Source organism: Crocuta crocuta, unplaced genomic scaffold (genome assembly GCF_008692635.1).
Source record: "Crocuta crocuta isolate KB4526 unplaced genomic scaffold, BGI_CrCroc_1.0 scaffold318, whole genome shotgun sequence".
Taxonomy (NCBI): domain Eukaryota; kingdom Metazoa; phylum Chordata; class Mammalia; order Carnivora; family Hyaenidae; genus Crocuta; species Crocuta crocuta.
In genome coordinates, this window is record NW_027531425.1 from 4,681,473 (window position 1) to 4,702,676 (window position 21,204).

Sequence of the window (21,204 nt, forward strand, 5' to 3'; positions counted from 1 at the left end):
TTCGTAATTTATATTTATATAACATTTCCTGAAATAAAGGAAACATTTTTAAATGTTTATTTATTTTTGAGAGAGAGACAGAGACAGCAAGCAAGTAAGCATGAGTGGGGGAGGGGCAGAGAGAAAAGGGAACAGAGGATCTGATGATGGCAGAGAGCTCGATACAGGGCTCAAACTCATGAACCGTGAGACCATGACCTGAGCTGAAGTTGTGTATTTAACCAACTGAGCCACCTCGGTGCCCCTCATTAGATTTTGAAAAGGTAGAATCATAGGGTGCCTGGGTGGCTCGGTTGGTTAAATATCCTGACTTCTTGATTTCTGCTCAGGCCATGATCTCACTGTCATGGGATGGAGCCCCATGTCAGTCTCTGCCCTGAACATGGAGCCTGCTTAAGAGTCTCTCTCCCTTTCCTTCTGGCCCTTCCCTGAGCGCACTCTCTAAATACATACGTATGTATACATACATACATACATACATACATAAAAGTGTACTATCTAATTGCAATAGAATTAAAGTAGAAATCAAGAAAGGATAGCTTGGAAATCTCACCTATTTCAAAATCAAACAACACACTTCTAAATAATCCATGGGTAAATGAAAAAGTCATAAGGGAAATTAGAAAATTATCTTGAACTGAATGAAAATGAATACACATATCAAAACTTGTGGTTTTATAAAACCATATAGCTAAAACAATGTTTAAAAGAAAAGAACATGTTAACTCCAAAGTAAGCCAAAGAAAGGAAATAACAAAGAGCAGAAATCAATGAAATTGAAAACAGAAAAATAACAGAGAAAATCAATGAAACCAAAAGTTGGTTCTTTGTAAGGATCAATAAAATGGATAAACCTATAGCCAAACTGATTAAGAACAAAAAGGTGAAGACACAAATTACCAATATTAAGAATGAAAGAGGGGCGCCTGGGTGGCTCAGTCAGCTGAGCATCTGACTTCAGCTCAGTTTATAATCTCACTGTTCATGAGTTTGAGCCCCACATCAGGCTTTGTGCTGACAGCTCAGAGCCTAGAGCCTGCTTCTGATTCTGTGTCTCCCTCTTTCTCTGCCCCTCCCCCTCATGCTCTGTCTCTGTCTCTCTCTCAAAAATAAATAAAACATTAAAAAGTTTTAAAAAAGAATGAAAGAGAAGATATCACTAAAGGGCCTACAGCCAGTAAAGGGACAGTAAGGGAATATTACAAAGAAATTCAGGCTGATAAATTCAACAAGCTGGATGAAATGAATAAATTCTTTGAAAGTCACAAATCACCAAACATTCAAATTTTACCAAACACATGAAATTGATAGCCTGGATACCCCTATGTGTCTATTAAACAAATTAAATTTGTGGTTAAATCCTTCCCATAGAGAAAACTCAGATCCTGTGGCTTTATTGGTAAATTCTGCCAAATATTTAAAGATACTGTATCAATTCTATACAAACTTTTCCAGAAACTAGAAAATAAGTAGGTAAGACAGATTCCAAAAACAGACCTACATGCATATGGTCAATTGATTTTCAGTGAAGTTTCCAAGGTAATTCAATGGGAAGAAAGGAAAATCTCTTTTTAAAAATGGTGCTACGCCAATTGGGTAATCAAAAAAGAAAAAAAAGAAAGCCTTGGCTATTACCTCGTGCCATGTAGAAAACTTAACTCAAAAGGGATAGATCTAAAAGTAAGAATTAATACCATAGGGGCGCCTGGGTGGCTCAGTCGGTTAAGCGTCCGACTTCAACTCAGGTCATGATCTCACAGTTCGTGGGTTCGAGCCCCGTGTCAGGCTCTGTGCTGACAACTAGCTCAGAGCCTGGAGCCTGTTTCGGATTCTGTATCTCCCTCTCTCTCTGACCCTCCCCTGCTCACGCTGCCTCTCTCTCTCTCTCAGATATAAATAAAACATAAAACAAAAAAAAAGAATTAATACCATAAAACTTCAAGAAGAAAACAGGAGAAAATCCTTGTGGCCTTGGGTTAGGAATCATTATTCTTCACTTACAAATGAGGAATCAGGCAAAGACAGGATAAGGAGCTTGCTGAGGCCACATAACTAGTCAGGCGGCAGAACTAGTCTTCAAACTCTCACATTCATGTACTTGACGGGCAAGGGTTGTGGGGCTTTGTGTGGAAATGAATGAAAATGTCCATGATGTTTCCCTTTTCCTTCACTTCTGTCCTGGGCATAGAAGAAGCATGCAACTCCCTCCCAGGGACACATAACTTCCCTCGGCCCGGATGTGAGCACTGAGGTCCACCACATACACACCACTGCTTTCCACAGTCCTGGGCAGAACTGTAGCCCTTGAACCCAGCCTGTGCTCTCCCACCTCCAAACCTGCGCTAATAACGTTCTCATCTCTGCAAGCCCACTTCCTGCTTATCCCCCAAGGACGCTTGCACCTCTTGAGGAAGCCCTCCTTGATGCTCTCAGCCTGCAGGTCTATCCACCACCACCCTCCGCCCCCGGGCGCCTCAGGACTTTCTTGGTGCCTTTGTTAGTCTTTATCTCCCCTCCAGAAAGTAGGATTCTTGAGGGCGGGTCCCATGTCTGAGTCATCTTTGTACCTCCGGGCGCAGCACCTGCTCCAGGCCGTCCAATGAATGAATGTTATCTTGAGAAGCCATCACAAGTAGGGAGTTTTGGTTGTTGTATCTCCTTAGAGGGTGAGGCCCCCACCCCACCCTTAGGAATGTGGAAAGGGCTCTTCTCTCATCCTTGCTCTATGAGCCTCTGTTCAGAGCCAGGCAGGCAGCGGGCACGGGTCATCCCCTCTGTGCGAACCCCCTCTTCTCCCTATTGCTGATGCGGCAGTCTGAGCTGAAGCTCTGTGCTCCCCACAATGCAGGACCTGCAGCAAAAAAGTACTTAGGAGAACAGTTCATATAGGCTGAAGTGTTCAGCCCTGCCTCCTTGTTTCTAAGAACTTCTTTCTTTGCCCATGGCCCCAGGTTGGCCTGCTGTGGTGGCAAGACAAAGGTGGCAAAGAAAACCCCAAGGAATGTGGCTCTTGTAGGTTTCCCCGGTGCGGGCAAGAGTGAACCATGGCTTATACACAGTCATCTGGTCTATCTCCCTGCCTCTGGGGGATGCTCATGGTCTATTTTGGGTGGACAATGATTTCTTGAATCTGGAAAGCTTTCCCTGGGTCACATATTCCCACATCCACCCTTCTCGTCCCTCCTTGTGGCTTGTGCTCCTTCCTTCCTGCATCCGACCTGAGTTGGGTATGAGGGGAGGCAGGGGAAGGCAGAAGCCTGGATCCGAGCCGGGGGAGCGAAGAGCTGACTGTGCCAGGCCACTGGCCAGGCCTCGGAGCTGACACCTTGGGACAGAGTGGGGCTCAGCCTTCCCAGGGCCCCCTCCTTCTTTCTCATCACTGGAAACTCTGGAGTACTTCCTGGGAGCCCAGGAGGTTCAGGGGCCATGGTTTGGGGGTGGAGGAGAATAAGCGTTTCCGGTGGGAGGCCACAAAGAGGTCCTTCCCTGGAAAGGGAGGCCTCCCAGCCTGTCTGTGACACAGAGTGGAGACGGTGAGGAGGGGCCCACACAGCGCTGCATGAGAGCCACAATCCCATGCACTTGATGGTCTCTCTCAGTGCCTTCTCATGGGGCCCGCAGATCACAGCCTGGAGTAGGATCTTCCCCAGCCCAGACTCTTTCTGGCACCTGGGAGGGACAGGCAAAGAGCAGTCCTAGGCACACTGGCTCTGTGTTTCCCACACTGTAACACCCAGGAAAGCCCCTTGCTCTGTTGCTCATAGGAGTTTTGCAGACAGAGGAGTGTGGGAGACATGGGCGAGGAGTGAGGGAGGTCTCTCTACTATGCAGACCCTCCCACTCTTCTCTGCTTTCCAGAGGCCCTTGGAAGCCACTCTNAATCTTCCCTCCACCACGCCAACCCCATGTGAACATGCTAACAATAGGCTTGTATTAGCTTAATGTTTTAATGATGAAGAGTACAGAAGGCACTCCCTCCACACATGCCCTGTGCGCCCTGGACCTCACCCAGGTCCTCTGACCCCCTCTTTCTTCCTCCCTGTGTTCACAACAGGCCCAGCTCTTCCCTCCAGGACCCCAGTTCAGGAAAACAAGGACTTGGCCTCCATCTTGCAGACAGGGTCTCTCTGGATGTCCCGAAGTAGAGAAGAAAGAAGCCCACATAATGAGGGTGAAGGAGGTTCACTGTCATCTGCTCAGGGACTTGGCTTGGGGTCAAGAGGCTGAATGCTCCCCCCTTTCTCCTCTCTCTTCCCCAAGGACTCCATGGCCTTTTGGTGGAACATCCCCAGAAGTCCCCTCACTCTGTCTCCCTCCGGCTCTTGCCACTACCAGTGTCCTCCACCCTTTAGGACGGGCTCTCTGGGCCAGTGTAGACGTTAAGAGTGAAGTTTCAGGAGTCAGTCATCATCCCATGGCTGTGGGGCCAGACAGGGCCATCCCAGGGTGAGGTGGGACTAGCAGCTAGATTCTGCAAGACAAAGAGACCAGGATATTCTGGTTGGTCCTGAAGGAGCAGCTGCCGCTGTCCCTCCCACCCTTTTTACTTGGTGAAGGTCATATAAGACCAAGGTCAGGCCCAAGGGCTCGGCCATCAGGGGCCATGGGTTCAAATGCAAAGACGCCACATGTTCTCTGAGCTTGGGCAAACTCCCTCCCTGGCAACCATCTCCAAACACCTTTTTGAAAAGTCTTTTCAGGACTAGTTGTGTGCACACGCGGGGGCGCTTTGAGAGTGGCTTCCCAAGGGCCATGGCAAAGACGCCACAGAGACAAAAGACACACTGGTTCAGGGCTGAAAGGGCTATTTTTGCGCAAAGGTTGATTCTGAATCATGAAAAATGTTTAGGAGTTACTTGTTTTCCTATTCAAAATAGAAGACGTTTAAGTACTCTTCAGGAAAAATATCTCCTTATTAACATATATCATTTGCTTTGCTGAGAAGGAGACTACCAATAAGGAAATCAGCGAGGGAGGCTTTTTGGACTTAATGTCTGTATCTGGGCAAATTTACAAAGATGCAACGTAAGAGGCAGAAGAAGCCTTTTTCTCTCTTGGCTGGAGATGTGTTGCAAGGCCACACTGGGAAGCTGGGGTGGGTGGTACACAGTCCCCTAAGCCAAGAGCTGGTTGTCAATGATCTAGGTCAATGCTGCATTTTGCAGATGGGCAAATCAAGGCCCTGGACGGCCAGTGATGGCCAGCTTAAGTCACAGAGAGCCTGGAGAGCCAGGGCGGTTAGAAGATCCTGGTATCCTGACCTCCAGCCCAATCACTCTTGAGGGGCCAGGGAGGGCTCCTGGAAGACAGGTAAGTGGCTGCTCTGACTCTCCTTCCCTTCCGCCTCACCAGCTTGGCCTTCTACCAGGGTGGGACCTTTACCTATGACGATGAGGGTGCCGGTGGTGACAGCCTGGCCCAGCGCATTCTCAGCCACTGCCTTGTACTGGCCACTGTCCTTGGGGGAGACGCTGGGGATGATGAGGGAGCACACGCCTTGCACATCAGTGCTATACACTTCAGGGTTTCCCGCCAGGCTCTGGTCGCCCTTGAACCAGGTGACACTGGGCCGGGGCCAGCCCTGCACGGCGCAGCTCATGCAGCACTCGCAGCCCTCGGGCAGCAAGTGGGTCCGCAAGCCCACTAGGAACCGGGGCTTCTGGCTCAGGTCAGGCTCCCGGTAGCTTGGAGCCTTCACCGTTAACCTGTTTTCTGTGGCAAAAACCAAGGCAAGAGAGAGAGAAGGGTCAGCAAGCAAGGAAGGAGAGACTGCGGCGTGAGTCAGTTGGAACGTAGGCATTTCCTTGGTTCTTCTGCACATGTTACCTGCAGATTTGGCCCCCACGGCTCGACTCACTTTTTTTTTTTTTTACCATTTTCTTAAAATACATTTTGAATTTCTTTTTTCACTACAAGCTAATACACGTTCGCTGTGGACAAACTAGAACATATAGAAGGTCAAAAGGGAAAGAATAAAAACCAAGTATGATTTCACTGCCTTTCAATGATCAGAGCTAACATTTTGGTGTGGAACCTTCCAGATGATTTTGTGTTTTAGAAATATGGAATCATGCATTTGTTTTCATAATTGCTTTTTCTAGTAACTACTTTGAAGGCCCACGTCTCGTAAACTATGAAACATACTTGGTTTTCAAAGAAACTCTCTTTGCTGTATTGCCTGCGGCTGATTTGAGACCCCACCCAAAGGCATCCTGGACATGTGGATGCCTCTGTTCTCTCTGGATCCACCCCGAGTCAAGGACACAGAGGCCAGCAGAGGTTGAGCAAGGTGTGGAGGGAGAAGGTTTGGAGGCAGGGAGGCAGGGAGGTGGGGGGGAGGGCAGGGCAACACCTCCTGCCACCAGCTAGTCCTGTGGCCAGAGATTCACTGAGCGGTGCTTGGCCACCGCTCGGCCACGTGCTCGGCCACCGCTGTCAGGGCTGCCTTCCCCCTCCCCTCGGCCCCCCAGCGGCAGCCCGCATCCCCGAGAGCTCACCTCGCTGCCGGGGGATGCACCAGGGCTGGCTGGTGTCCGACGGCTGGCTGGCCCCCAGCTCGTTCTTGGCCACCACCCGGAAGTGGTACTCATGGCCAGGGAGCACACCCAGGAGGGTGAAGTGGTTGGTGTGCACGTGGTCGGCCACCTGGCGCCAGGGCCCGTGTGCCGAGGAGCGTGTCAGCACCTCGTAGTGCAGGGGGACGTCCCCGGCCTCATCTGGAGAAGGCTCCCACTCAGCCGTCACGGTCCCAAGCACGTTCTCCTGCAGGCGGATGGGCCCGGGTGCCTTCGGGCACGCTGCACAAGAAAGCAAAGGGAGCTGAGTTCTGGGGGTACTGAGCAGGGGTCCCCCTGGCCTCAGCGTGGTCCACCCCGGGGTCTCCAAGTCTTCCGAGGTCCTGGGGAATGCAGTCTTGCTATGCAGGCAGCTGGGGCCAGAGAGAGCTCAGCCGGGGCTCGGCAGCCATCCCCAGAGAGTAGGAAACCTCTCTAACCAGAGTTATTTGAATTCACGCTGGCTTATAAGTAAAATGACACAGGACGTGGACAATGGAGGGGCTTCCACGAGATCAAGCTGCGGAGTCCCCATCGTTAGCTGTTGGTCATTTCCGAATTCTAGAAGCTGCTCCAGGGGGGGCGGGGGCTATGCGGGAGTCCCTGTGGGGAGGGCACCATTTATCGTGTGCAAGGGCCACAGACAATCTTTCCAAGGCTCTCTCAGCTGAGGCAATGGCGCTGACTGTCTTCGCTCTCTGACTCAAAATGAAGAACAACAGTGAAGGGCTGTGGCTTAACTGTCCCCAAGTTCCTGAGACAGAACAAAGGACCCCCACCCCTCGCCCCACCCCAGACTCTCCTTCTGCCTTTTCTCCTTTCTTCAGGCTCTTAGGAACGGCTGGCGGTGTGGTCACCTTGGATTCCCCGGCGTGGGAGAGGAGCTGAGACCCGTGACTAGACCGGGTGGAGAGCTCCATGCCTTGGTGAGTCCACGGACCCTGCCCAGGCCTGTCTCACCTGCCACCCTGAGGGGGAAGCTATAGGTGGCCTCCTGGCCCTGCAGGCTCCTCAGCACCACAGTGTAGATGCCGCTGTCCGAGAGGCTGGCCACAGGAATCAGAAGCTGGGTGAGGCCATCCTTGGTGGAGGTCACATTTCTTTTAGGCAAAGGCAAGCCATCCTTCAGCCAAGTCACCTCAGGCATGGGGGCAGCCTGGGAAAGGAGAGGAAAAGAAAATCAGGAGGGGAGGTTTTGTGGAAGTGATGGTACTTAAGCTGAGTCTAAGGGGAGAAGAACATTCTCAGAGGAGAAATGTCTGGGCAAAATCACAAGAGGTGGGAAGTGCCTATTTAGGGAGGGGTTGGTTGAGAGGGCGTGGCACAGGCGGGTATGGTAGGGGGTTGTGGGCTAGTGTGGACGCAAGGCAGGGAGCATAAGACAAATCCCCAAGTGCCCGTGAGACCCTCTGGATCCGGACACACTCGGCACACATCAGAGTCAAATGGGGATGCAAACAGTAAGGTACCTCATGGGGCTGTCCTGAGGATGGGAGAAGTGAATCACACATGGAAGCATGGAGAACAGGGCCAAGGAACACTCAGTGCTAAACGCTTAGAGTGCGCTAAGTATTTTTGTCACCATCATGTCCTTATTATGGTCTGCTAGTTAAGGACATGTAATTTAGCATTATATCTGGGTTTGAGTCTGGCTCTGCCATGTACGAGTTCCCACACAGATGATGACTATGACACAGATGATGACGATGACAATAATGATTTTTTTAAAGTTTTTAAAAATTTAATTATAGGGGCGCCTGGGTGGCTCAGTCGGTTAAGCGTCTGACTTCAGCTCAGGTAATGATCTCACAGTTCGTGGGTTTGAGCCCCATGTCAGGCTCTGTGCTGACAGCTCAGAGCCTGGAGCCTGCTTCAGATTCTGTGTCTCCCTCTTTCTGCCCCTCCCCTGCTCATGCTCTCTCTCTCTCTCTCTCTCTCAGAAATAAATTTTTTAAAAAACATTAAAAACTTTTTAAAAATAAAAATTTAATTATAGAGAGAGTGCAAGTGGGAGGGGGGGAGAGAGAGAGACAGAGAGAGACAGAGAGAGAGAGAGAGAGAGAGAGAGAGAATCCCAAGTCGACTCCACACTAACAGCCCGCATTGGGCTCCAACTCTTGAACCAAGAGATCATGACCTGAGTCTATATTGGATCCTTAACTGATTGAGCCACCCAGGTGCTCTGACAATGGTGATTTTAATAGTAATCATCATCATCATCATCATCATCATCATCATCATCATCATCATCATCACGAATAGATAACACACACAGGGCACTTGCCAGGTACTGCTTATGTGCTTTCAATGTATTAATTCCTTGAATCCTTAGAAAAATCCTTTGACATAAGTTACTATTATCCTCATTTGACAGATGAGGAGGTTGGAACACAGAGAGGTTAAGATTTTTGTTCAAAGCCAAAGAGCTAGTGAGTAATGATGCTAGAATTGTGCTTCTAGCCACCACACTCTAGTGCTACATTATACACACGGAGACGGGTGGTGTTGGTTAAGGACAAACCCGACTCAAATGCAGGCCATGCTTGTACAATACCCATTCTAAAGTCAAAAGGGATTATCCACCCTCAGGCCCCTGAATTCCCAGACTGAGTAAGGAGAGGGGGAGAAAAGTGGACACCATAGTTTAGAGGTGCAGTGACAGAAGCTACCACTAGAGGGACCTGTAGACAAAAGCAGAGTGGTCACCCGGTGGCCAGGTGAGGGTTGTGCCTTCAAAGAGGACCCGCTTCCTTCCTCACTTCTGGCCTGATTTCCAGCACAAGCCCCGACCACTGACTGGGGACCAAAAAGGAGGGTGGTGGGGTGGAGAGAACCACAGGGCTGAATCTGGCTCCCTGCTCTGGGCTCCCCTCCCCAGTCCCCATTAGATACACTCACTTCAAAGGAAACAGGCACGCGAATGGTGTCCCCAGCTCTGACCATCAGCAAGTCCTTTGTGCTGGAATCCATGAGGAACTTGGGATAGACTGAAACACACAAGATGGGCCGTCACCTCCCTCCACACTTGGGCCCCAACTCCAGGTCTCTAACAAAGCAGAGCCAGAGCAGGAAGTCTGGGTCAGACTGATGCAGAGATTCATAGTGGACAGGAGAGGCTCTGAAGGAAAGGGATAGGGAGCCGGGAGGGGACTCCCAGGGGCAGAGGGGAGCCGTAGGAGGGGGTGGGGAGCTGAGAAAGGGAAGCCACCAGGGAGAGGGCTGGGCCAGAACAGAGGAGGACAGTGAAAAAGTAATCCAACTCTTGTTTCATGGAGGAGATAGAGAAACACTGATCTGAGGTCAGAAGTGACAGCCTTGAGACCACACCGAGCTGGAGGCAAAGCCAGGACAAGTTTCCAGGACTCTGCACTCTGGGTCCACGTGCTATTCATTGTACTTGTCTCTCCCTTATCATCACTATGACAACTGCTGGGATGGCCCAGGTCAGCTTGGGTCAAAGACAAGTCAGCTGCTTCCAGCGATTAAATCCAAAGGAAAAGATCCACCTTCTGATAACAGGGAGCTGATGTCTTCTACTCTGAACGTAAACCCTGAGTACTGAGTACCACTTATGCCTTCTTAGGTCATGCTTGGGAAGCAGCAAAGATCCTGGAGAGAGCCTGGACTTTGGAGTCCGAGTCCCCTGGTTTAAATCCTGGCTCTGCTCCATACCAGTGGTATGACCCTGGGCAAAGTGCCTTTGACCTCATGTTCCTTACCTGTAAATTGGGGGTAAAAATATTAACCCTGTAGGATTTTTACCAGTTGTAATAAGAAAACATTTGTGAACGGGCCTGCCTAGCCCAGTGCCTGGCTCATAACAAGTGCTTGATAAACAGCCCTTCATTAAACTGGGGAAGGGGTCCCTGGCTCAGCAAGTGCATGGGCACGGCTCAGAGGCCCTCTCAGGAAAGGCGTGCAGGAAGAGGGAGGGGGTGGCACTCACCGGTAACAGGCATGGCTCGCACTAATGTGTCCAGGGCTGTGGGCTGGCCGTGGCCCCCGTCATTAACTGCTGTCACCCTCACGAAATAGCCCTCTTGGGGCCGAAGCCCTCTGGCTGTGAAGGTGGTGACTGGCACGGTGCCTGCATGGCACGGGCTCCATTGCAGACTGTCTGGGTCACGCAGCTCTACCACATATCCCTGGGCTTCATCCCCATCCTGAGCATCCGGCGGGGCCCAGCTCAAGGTGATGCTGGTGTTCGATGTATCTGTGACCTGGAGGTCCCTCACGGGCCCGGGGAGTCCTGGCCAGGGACCATGAGAATGTCAGGAATGGCATCACCCTCTCTTGAGGGAGGCCATTCAGTGTGGATATTCCTTAGTTTTCATGTGGGAGGCTGGGCATTTGTTTCACTTTAGGATTCTGCCCCTAGACTTCCCTAGAGCACATCCCTGGAACCACATCTTTGCTCTATTCTATTCTGTGACTCAGCTACGCACCACAGACCCCAGGTCACTGGCTCTAGCGAGGTACTCCCAACTCAGTCCACTCCTCCACCCACCTGCCAACCCACTTCCCCTAACTGCCTTTCTGTACTTCCTGAAATCTGGTATTTTTGTCAGTGACTTCTTGGGCTCCAAGATCCCCAAAGACTAGAATTCTATATCTTTTGGTTCTGAGCTCTAAGTTAGTCAAGACCGCCTTTTGGACACTCAGTCCATACTTATTCTCCACCTGTTAAATGAAAAGGATGGTAACATGGACCCTACCCACCCCCGACGGGAACTCGGGAACAAAGGTGTGATGTGTGTAAGGGGCTTTGTGAATTGCACAGCAGTCTCTGGGACCTGGTTGCCGCTGGAATCAGTAACGGAGCCTTAAGAACATTGGTACCTAGATCCCACCCCAGAGATGTGGATTTCATTCGGCTGGGGTGCAGCCCAGGCAGCAGGATTTTTAAGAGGTGTCCAGGCATTTCTAGATCTGGGCTAGGGCAGTGCTTCTTTAACTTTAGTTTGTTTACAAACCGCCTGGGGATTTGATTAAGACTACAGGTCTTAATTCAGCAGCCTGGGGGAGGGCCGAGATTCCTATTCCTAGCAAGCCCCCAGGCAATGCTGCTGGACCATGGACCGTGCTTAGTAGCAAGGGTCTAGGACAGGTAGTGACTGGGGTGGCTAATGTGGGGCACTGCTAATGCTACTTGCTGTCTCCATTCCTATCAGTGATGAGAGAGGGAGACATATGGATAAACTAGGACCCGGTTGGTCCACATGCAAGGAATAAAATGCATGTGTCGTCTTCCCCCTCTCATTCCCCCCTTCCCCCTCAATTCCACACTCTGCCCTTTCTAGGACTAAAACTTAGATGCCGCTTGAGCCATTAAACTTGTACAATGTTCTATTCCTGCTGGATTCGTTTCAACAGCCCTGACGCGGACAGCATATGCCCCATGGGGATACAAAGGTGCTCTGAAGGTGTTGACCACCTGACCAATCTAGCAGGTGCCAGAAATGTGCCACTCCCTCCATGGCTTGTCGTTAGCAGGCTCATAAGGGGATAAGAGGCTCATAAGAGGTGTACACAGGAGTGTTTCCAAGCTGTATGTCTTGGGCTGAGGTTTTTGATGGGCGTTTTGTGGAAAAGGTATTCTCTACTCATATTTGGGAAATTTGGCTCAAACTAGAACAGGACGCTTTGCTGTAGGACTTGGAAATATCATAGGCTAGAGGTTATAAACATCTATTGTTGTTGTTGTTGTTGTTGTTGTTGTTATAAACATCTTTGATCCCAGAACTTTTTGGCTGTCTGTGTTGCTCTCAAAATGTCTAGTGACATCTCTCTCTACCTGGAGCTCTGAAATCACGGACAAAGAAATGCTGCTCTAGGCTGAATGTTTCTCAAGGGCAGAGACCAGGATTTATTCACCTAGTTCTGGGCACAGTGTGAGCCACCTTGAAGGGCAAGTATCTGCTGTTTAGAGTCAATGTTGAGATTCCACTGTGACCTCCCACCTGCTCCACAGAGATGACAACCCCTCACTGGGGTGGGTGGATGGTTACAGCACTGGAAGGGGTGGGCCAGCTTGAGAACTGACCTGCTCAGAACCTGAAGAGTGAGCTAAGTGATCTCAGGAAGGGATTCTTCTAATCCCCGCTGCCTAGCGTCTGGGCCTGTTTGATCTCAACTTGGGGGCTTATGTCTCCCCCTGGCCCCTGAAATATGCCTCACCCCAGAGGCCTTTTGACTTTTGTCTTCCAGCCTTCCTGACCATTTCCTTCAGGACTGGCCTTGACCTACGGCCCTGGTCCTGTCCCACGGGCTTCAGAGCCCCTGCTCATCACCACCACCACCCCCAACCTGGGGTGGCACTCTACTTACTCATGGGGTCCCGAGCAAAGACAGCATCTGAGGGGGGTCCAGGTTCTCCGGGGCCAGAGGGAGCCACAGCTGTGACCCGGAACTCATACTGACATCCCTGACGCACGTCCACCACGGTCCACTTCCTGTCTGTGAAGAGTCCACCCCACATTAGTCCTGCCCTCACAGGACAAGGTGATGGGGACACAGATGGCTTGGCGCCACCAAGCTCTGGAAAAGACCAAACCTACGGCCCTAGCACATTCCTCCTCTCCAGCCGGCCAGTTACGGTGACTTAGTTCTCTCCAAGGTGAAAAGAACACCACTCGGGGGGTCAGAGGCCTTAATCCTTGTCTGGGTCTATGACTAACTTGCTGGGTGGTCTTGGACAAGTGCCTTAATCTCTCTGGTTCCCTCTGCCTTACAGAGTTATAGATGTTGTCATAAATATACATATTTATAAATAAGATAGAATAACTAAATAGTGAAGCTGGAAGAGTGCTCTTAGTTCACGACCGTTTCTCCAGAGATGAGGACACTGAGGCCCTAAAAGACCTTAGTTCCTAAATGGCCCAGCCCTGGTTAGACGCCTGGTCTCCGGATCATCTGCTTGGTGCCTGGAACCTGTCCTTTCTCTTGCCAACGTTGGCTTGGACTTTTCTGAGTTCTTTCTGATCTCAGAAAGCAGTTTCTTGGAAACCGTAGGGAAGTTAATAGGACAGCGGATACTTCTCCCCATCTTACGGATGAGGAAGGTAAGATCTAGAGAAAAGAGTGCATTGCCTGAGGTCAAGGCCAGAAGGAAAGGGGTCAGTGCTAACAGCTCCATCTCTGGCTTCCATCCTGAGACTTCCAGTAAACCAGGGTCTCCTAACCTTGGCACTACTGACATTTGTAGCCAGGTAGTTCTTTGTTTGGGGATGTGGGGAGAGGAGAGGGGTGTGGCCCTGTGTATCATATAATGTTTAGCAGCGTCTCTGGCCTCTACCCCCACCTTCCTTCACTTCACTTATGACAACCCAAAGTTGCCAGACAATTGCCAAATGTCCCCAGGGGGCAAAACCACCCCAAGCGAGACCCACTGTGCTAAAGGGATCTGGCATGGTGATGCCACAGGACCCTGGAGTCTAGAGGTCATGTAGGGGGGCTTTGGGCCAGGATAACGCAGAGCATCCGTTCCAGCCCACTCACCAGGTACAGGCTGCACATTTACTGCTGTCCAGGTGTTACTCCCCTTCTTGCGCTTCTCAATCAGGTAGCCCAGGATGTGGGCACTGCCGGGGCCCCGAGGTGCCATCCACGTCAGTGTGATGCCCTGACTGGAGGCCGACTGGATGATTGGGGTGGAAGGGGGCCCGGGGAGAGCTGGGGGCAGAGAAGGCGCAGGTCAGCCAGAGGATGAGGAAAGGTGCCAGCTCACAGCGAGGCCATGGGGGCCACACTCTGCCCTTTCCTAGGGAGTGCCGGAGGGCTGAGCCAGCCTGCCTAAGGACACTGTTCTGGCTGTGGCCTGGGAGCCTAGAGGCAGCCCTGAGGCCCCTCAGCTTCAAGTCCCCTCTGAATGGAGAGCATCTGATGGAGACTGGTGCTTGCCCCACCCAGGCTCCTGGGAAAGCAGGCTCTGCTTGTCCACCCCTGCTCCCAGAGAGCCAGGGCCTGGAGAAGACCCCATAAATCTTGCTTCCTGATCGCCCACCTGATCCCAAATGAAGCTGACGTAAGGAGTCTCAACAGTGCTCTAGANTGTCTGGGGCAGCCCTGCCTACCCTCTGGGCACAGTGATGAGCCCGGGAGCATTAGCGCCCAGCCCACCCTCTTACCTGCGGGAGCCACCAGCACCTCTGTGGACTCCAGGGCCTCCCCAGGCCCCTCAGAGGTCACAGCCCGCACCCGGAAGGTGTATTTCTTGCCCTGCTCCACGTGGGCATCGGTGAAGGTGGTGCTGTCTGCGGGGGGCTCGCCCACCTTCAGCCAAGTGCTCCTGCCAGCCTGCTGCCTCTCCACCACGTAGCGTTCCAAGGCCCGGCCCCCGTCGTCCTGTGGGGGCCGCCAGTGGAGGCAGACACCAGCCCCCTGGCAATACTGTACCTTCAGGGGACCTTGTGGGGGCTGGGGCTTGTCTGGGGTCCCACCGAGAGGAGCAGGAAGAGAAGGGGGGGTCAAAGAAGCTGGAGGGGAGTGGCGCTAGACTGCCCCCCTCATCAGCCAATAAGCCTGCAATGGGCTAGCATGTCCAGAGAGCCTTGGGCGTTACCTGGAGGGCTCCCTGGTCTCCACCCCCCAGCACACACACACAGACCCACTGAGGTGACATGGAATGCTCCACTGTGGCTGCCCTTGCTCAGTGCTAATTTGCTGCCGCCACTCAGGACTGGGGGCCACCCTCCCACCCCAGCAACTCCCCGGGGGCCAGCTGTGTTCGCTCCGGAGAAGCACAGCCAGCGGGAGGCCGGCCCTCTGTCTACACTGCTTCTTTCTGACCAGTCTGAGAAGGGGAGAGAGGACATGGTGGAGTAGGCTTGGATCTTAAACAGCATGCAAATGAGGATCCGAACCAGGGGACCACACTTCGGGCCTGCTCCTACTGGCAGGGGGGTCCCAGAAGCCCGGGGCCCTCGGGCCTTGGCTGGGGAGAAGGCTGGGGCTGGCACCTATAACTTGCAGGGTGAGCTCGGCCTGGACAGAGCCTCCCTCGCTCGTCAGCGTCACGCTGTAGTGGCCACCGTCCTTCCTGCCAGCGCTAGGGAGGCACAGCCGAGTGAAGCCGTCCCCCAGGGCCACCTGGGCCCCCCGGCTGCCTCCGCTGCCGCCGCCCACCACCTCGGTTCCGTCCTTTTTCCAGGCAGCCTGAACCGGGAGGTGGCTCTTGAAGGGGATCTTCACTGTCACCGGCTTCCCAGCCTTGACCACCAGTGGCTCTCTCAGTTTCTCTGTCACATCTGGAGCGATGACAGGGCGATCTAGAGATACAACAGGGCAAGGGAGTCAAAGGCAGCCAGGGCACTGTGCACCTAGGGGTGGGGAGGGGGGCAGGGAGGGGGAAGGAGGGCCCAGAGAAGGAGATGTGAGCTGAGAGTGAAGACTGCCCCCAAGAGGACTAACAAGGGGATGAATGGGCTTTGTCTGCAGCAGGAGGGACTAAGATTAGACCTCCCCAAGGACTTCCTGACAGAGAGTAGGGAGACTGTGGGTTGGCTTTTTAAAATCACCTTCTCAGACTAAGGATGCGATTTGGTACTGGCTGCAGACTAGCCCCACAGTCAGGTGTTTAGAGGTGGAGCATGCTACCTGGCACAAAGAGACCGCTGAGCAGGGCAGGGTAGGGCTGAGCCTCACCATGGACGCTCAGGGTGGCCTCACTCTGCTGGTTGCCGGCTACAAAGGTGTACCTCCCAGCCTGGGTCCCCTGCACGTGGGCAATGAGGAGACTGTGCATGAGACCGTCTTGCTCAAAGGTGACTCCATCCTGGGCGCTGAGCTGGAAACAAGGGTCACAGAGGAGCCAGTCATCCCCGCCCCTGCCCAGCTCCTCCAGGCCCCCAGGGTAAGCAGGGCCCTTTATTAACGCAACTATAGAAATTGTAATAACAGCGGCATAAGCCGAATGCAGGTGATGTGCCAGGCCTGTGTGAATGTGCTCCATGTTTAAGCATCTCATTTAATGTTGCAGTGGCCTTGTGAAGTCGATACTATTATTGGCCCCGTTTTATGGGTGAAATCGGAGGCAAGTGGCAGAGCTGGGATCTGAAGCCGGGTCTAGCTGATGCCCATGCTCTGAACCACTGTGGTGTCCATTCTCCTAAGAGGACAGCCGTGGCAGAGGACAAAAGGGCCGTTCAGACTGACGAGCCGTCCCATCTGGTTGGGCTGAGATGGAATTTGTACGAGGACAGTAGAATTCAACAAGTGTTGGGACAGGACAGGCATTTTGGATGGCGGAGAGAGACTAAGAGGTGTGTCCAGGAAGGAGTGAGTAAGGTACAAATCCACTTAAAAACCCAATTTTAAACACCCCAACGTGCTGACTATTTAGATTTCCCCCAGGGTAGGTGCATCAATAAAATGAATGAAAACATCTTTCTCGCAAAGCCCCACTCTCCACTCTTCTCTGCTTTATCCCCCAATCCATGCCCTTCCCCCTTTCCCACAAACTGGTTGGTAAAGCATGGGGGTGGGGGTGGGGCAGTACCTTGACTCCATCTTTAAGCCAGACACCGGGGCCCAGGTCACGGGTGAGGGTACAGGAGAGGACAGCGGTCTCTCCTTGCTGTACATCTATGTCAGCCAGGCTCTTGGAGAAGTGACCCATGGGACCTGGGGAGACACAGAGGGAGTCTGGGGGGCTGGCCACCCACAGACTTTCCCCAATGCCCAGCCTCCCAGACCATGGTCTACACTGTGCCAGTTGGGCTCAGCCAGTGCCAGCAAAGCCAAAGCTTCCATTTCTTCTCAGTAGGATGTAGGCTGGCATGGGACATCTCGAATGCAAGGTAGATGAAGGGGCCCCTTGAGTCACACAGGTGGGAAGTCTGAGTAACCCACACAGAGTATTTCAACAACTCTAGTTCTTTGGACATAGGGTGTTAAGACAGAGACCCAAAGACCTCTGGGCCCCACGCAGCCTGGATGCCACCTGCACAAGGAGGAGGAGGTTGCTTCCTAGATGGGAAGAGATCCCTAAAAATGGGGGGCGCTGGCAGGGACCAAGTCCTGAGGCTGGAGGCAGAACTGAGACCGACCTAGTCATTCCAGTTGCCCTGAGCTCTACCCGCCCTGGAGCCGTTCCCCTGAGAAATACTTACCTTGGGCCTTAGACGAAGTGTCAGTGCCATGCTGCGATCGGGATCTGGTACTCTGGGTGGCATCCCTTCCCTGGCCATAGATGTCTGACCTGCCCTCCTTGTCACCTCTTCTGTGGCCAAGATGACTCGGGGGCTCCTGGCTCCAGTCTTCATACAGAGTTGCCCCTCCGCTTCCTCTGTTGTCTCCTCCCAGTGGCGGCCCTGAGCCTCTACCCTCCTCTGCTCCTCTTCTCTTTGCTGTTCCAGCCTCCACCCCTGACTGTCTTGGGGACTTGCTTCTGAGCTGTCCAGGCCTTCCATCTGACCCATCATAGCCTTCCACTCCCCACTGCTCATAGTCCTTTAAGGCACCTGGACCTTGGGCCTTGTCATTCTCAGCCTCCAGGGACCCTCTTTCCCCTCTATGTCCTTTGTCTAGCTGAAAGCCTGGGCCCTGGATGCCCCCTGATCTGTCTACAGAGTCATTTCTGCCAAAGGGCCCATCTAGGCTATTCCAGGCTCCTTGAGGCCCCAAATCCCCAGGTTTTTGGGTGAAGCCATTCTCTCTATAAGTGGAGTCCCCCTTCCTCAGGACACCTGACTCCCCTGGGCCCACAGATCTGCCCCTTCCAGGACCTGAACCTTTGCTATCCAGGAACCCTGTGCCTTGACACCCACCAGCTCCTTCTTGGTCTGGAGAGCCCTCCCTGCCCCTGGTGCTCACTGGCCCTTCATGGGTCCCACTGAAAGCTCGATCTTTCTCTTGCAGAGATCTGGAAGCTCTGGAACCTGGGGACTGATTGCCAGCACCTGTGCTGCCTTGGCCGAATCCCTGGTCTTCCCTCTCTAGGGCCTCAGTGTCCCCTCGTCTGTCAGCAGAACCTGACATTGATTTACTCCTTTCCCCAGGCACCCGGTTGCTGTCCAGAACCTGGCCTGTGCCCACGGCCACCCTTCTACCTTCCAGATGTGAGTCCCTACCTCCCTGAGGTGCAAATCCTCCCAGGCCATCTGCTCTACCCATGTCTGCTCTTCCTGGGCCTGCTTTCCGGAAGTCTCGTTCATGTCCAGATTCCAGAGCAGCTGTATCTGCCCAGGTCTCACCCTCTATTGCCTCCCGACCATCAAGAAACCCAGAAACCCCCATACCCCCTGCTTGATCTGCAGATCCACCCTCCCTGCTGGGAGGCTCGCTGCCCCCAGGAGCCCTTTGGATCCCAGCAGCAGCTTGCCACTCTCTGACACCTGATTTTCCCGTGGAGTCAACAGCCCCCAGCGCCTCAGGGATTCCTGAGGTTCCAGAGCCCCCGAGAGCATTCTTGGAGCCTTGCCCATCTGAAAGACTCTGTGGCCCTCCTTGAACCCCCAGCACCCCTGGGCCCCAAGGGCCATCCCTGTATGCGGTACCGTCTGTAGCAGCTGGCACCCGGGTCATCCTAGAGCCCAGTCCTGGATCTGACCCCTTCAAGAGCCCCATTCCTCTGTCCCTCTCTGAGCCATCTTTGGAATTTGTGCCACCATCAGATCCTTCTGACGCTGCCCAGTATCTTGACCCATGCCCTAGGGTTTCCTGGTCTCCGGGGGCACCCTCATACCCCACTCCAGCCTGTGTGCCTGTTACACTGAACTTCTCCGAACCATCTCTGTAGCCCCCCTCACCTTCTGATCCCATTTCTCCAGATATCCCTGAGCCTCCCCTATAATCTGCCTCATTTCCTGACCCCAGTCCCTTAGTAACCCCCAAACCATCCCTATAGCCTGCCTCACCCCCTGACCGGATTCTCCCAGAACCCCCCAAACCATCCTTATCTCTGGCCTCACCCCCTGACCCCATCCTCCCAGAACCCCCCACACCATCCCCAAAANGATCCCCCAAGCCATCCCCATAACCTGCCCCACTGCCTGACCCTATTCCCCCAGAACCCCCCAAGCCATCCCCATAAATTGCCTCACCCCCTGACCCCATCCTCCCAGAACCCCCCAAACCATCCTTATAACCGGCCTCACCCCCTGACCCCATCCTCCCAGAACCCCCCAAACCATCCTTATAACCGGCCTCACCCCCTGACCCCATCCTCCCAGAACCCCCCAAACCATCCTTATAACCGGCCTCACCCCCTGACCCCATCCTCCCAGAACCCCCCAAACCATCCTTATAACCTGCCCCCCTCCCCATCCTCATTCTCTCAGGATCCCCCAAGCCATCCCCATAACTTGTCTCACCTCCTGACCCCATTCTCCCAGGACCCCCCAAACCATCCTTATAACCGGCCTCACCCCCTGACCCCATCCTCCCAGAACCCCCCAAACCATCCTTATAACCTGCCCCACTCTCCATCCTCATTCTCTCAGGATCCCCCAAGCCATCCCCGTAAATTGCCGCACCCCCTGACCCCATTCTCTCAGGATCCCCCAAGCCATCCCCGTAAATTGCCGCACCCCCTGACCCCATTCTCTCAGGATCCCCCAAGCCATCCCCGTAAATTGCCGCACCCCCTGACCCCATTCTCTCAGGATCCCCCAAGCCATCCCCGTAAATTGCCGCACCCCCTGACCCCATTCTCTCAGGATCCCCCAAGCCATCCCCGTAAATTGCCGCACCCCCTGACCCCATTCTCCCAGGACCCCCCAAACCATCCTTATAACCTGCCCCACCTCCCATCCTCATTCTCTGGGGATCCCCCAAGCCATCCCCATATCCTGCTCCATCCCCCAACCCCATTCCCTCAGAACCCCCCAAACCATCCTTATAACCGGCCTTACCTCCTGACCCCATCCTCCCAGAACCCCCCAAACCATCCTTATAACCTGCCNAATCTTTCCTATAGCCTACATCACCTACAAGCCCCATTCCCCCAGAAGGCTCAATACCATCCTTATAACCTGCCTCACCCCCTGGTCCTATCCCCCCAGATCCAAGACCCCTTGACCTTTCTCCATAAGCTGTTCTGCTTCCAATTTGCTGAGGCCCTCGAATTCCTGATCCACCCCCATAACCCGGCACACCGCCAGAGCCATAAGCCCCCTGGGTCTCGGAACTGACCCCAGCATGAGGAGCTAGTGCCTCAGGGAACCTGGTGTCATCCCAATGGCCAGCTCCAGCTCCAGAGGCCCTAGCACCAAGGTCCCTGGTCCCATCCCCATCATTCACTGCACCTCCTGCCTTCAGATACCCTGGCTCCATGGCTCCTGCTTCCCTAGAGCCACCGTCATGGCCTCCTTCTCCAAAGGCCCCTGGAGACCCTGAGGGTCTCAAGTCCCCAGAGTCTCCAGTCTGACCCCAGGGCCTTGTTCTTCCAGAGACCCCTGGTTCTGCTTCCACATGTCCCTCTCCAACAGTCTCCACTGTTGCAGAGGTCCCACGGCTTCCTCCACCTACAGACGCTGCTGTCCCAGGACTCCCTAGGCCACCACGAGAATGAGGCCTTCCCCCAGGGCCAGTATCCCCTCGGCCTCTGGATGCATCCCCGGCCTCTGCATGTATCCTGGCTTCATCCATGGGCCCTCTTTCAGGGCTGCCTGAGCCACTCTTGAGACCAGCAAGTCTCCCAGACCCCCTTATG

The 21,204-nt window shown here is 53.4% G+C and overlaps 1 protein-coding gene across 1 annotated transcript in view; it reads right to left on the reverse strand.

Moving 5' to 3' along the window:
• Positions 1-5,272: 5,272 nt before the first annotated feature.
• IGFN1 (immunoglobulin like and fibronectin type III domain containing 1) overlaps positions 5,273-21,204 on the reverse strand; it is a 29,843-nt gene continuing 13,911 nt past the window's right edge. The window contains exons 12-23 of the mRNA XM_077771986.1: positions 17,663-17,775; positions 17,050-17,174; positions 16,197-16,338; positions 15,512-15,820; positions 14,681-14,980; positions 14,052-14,225; positions 12,882-13,010; positions 10,501-10,803; positions 9,453-9,541; positions 7,515-7,710; positions 6,498-6,797; positions 5,273-5,712 (exon numbers count right to left, since the gene is read on the reverse strand). Coding sequence (XP_077628112.1) covers positions 5,273-5,712; positions 6,498-6,797; positions 7,515-7,710; positions 9,453-9,541; positions 10,501-10,803; positions 12,882-13,010; positions 14,052-14,225; positions 14,681-14,980; positions 15,512-15,820; positions 16,197-16,338; positions 17,050-17,174; positions 17,663-17,775 — 2,620 coding nt within the window. The remainder of the gene's footprint in view (positions 5,713-6,497; positions 6,798-7,514; positions 7,711-9,452; positions 9,542-10,500; positions 10,804-12,881; positions 13,011-14,051; positions 14,226-14,680; positions 14,981-15,511; positions 15,821-16,196; positions 16,339-17,049; positions 17,175-17,662; positions 17,776-21,204) is intronic.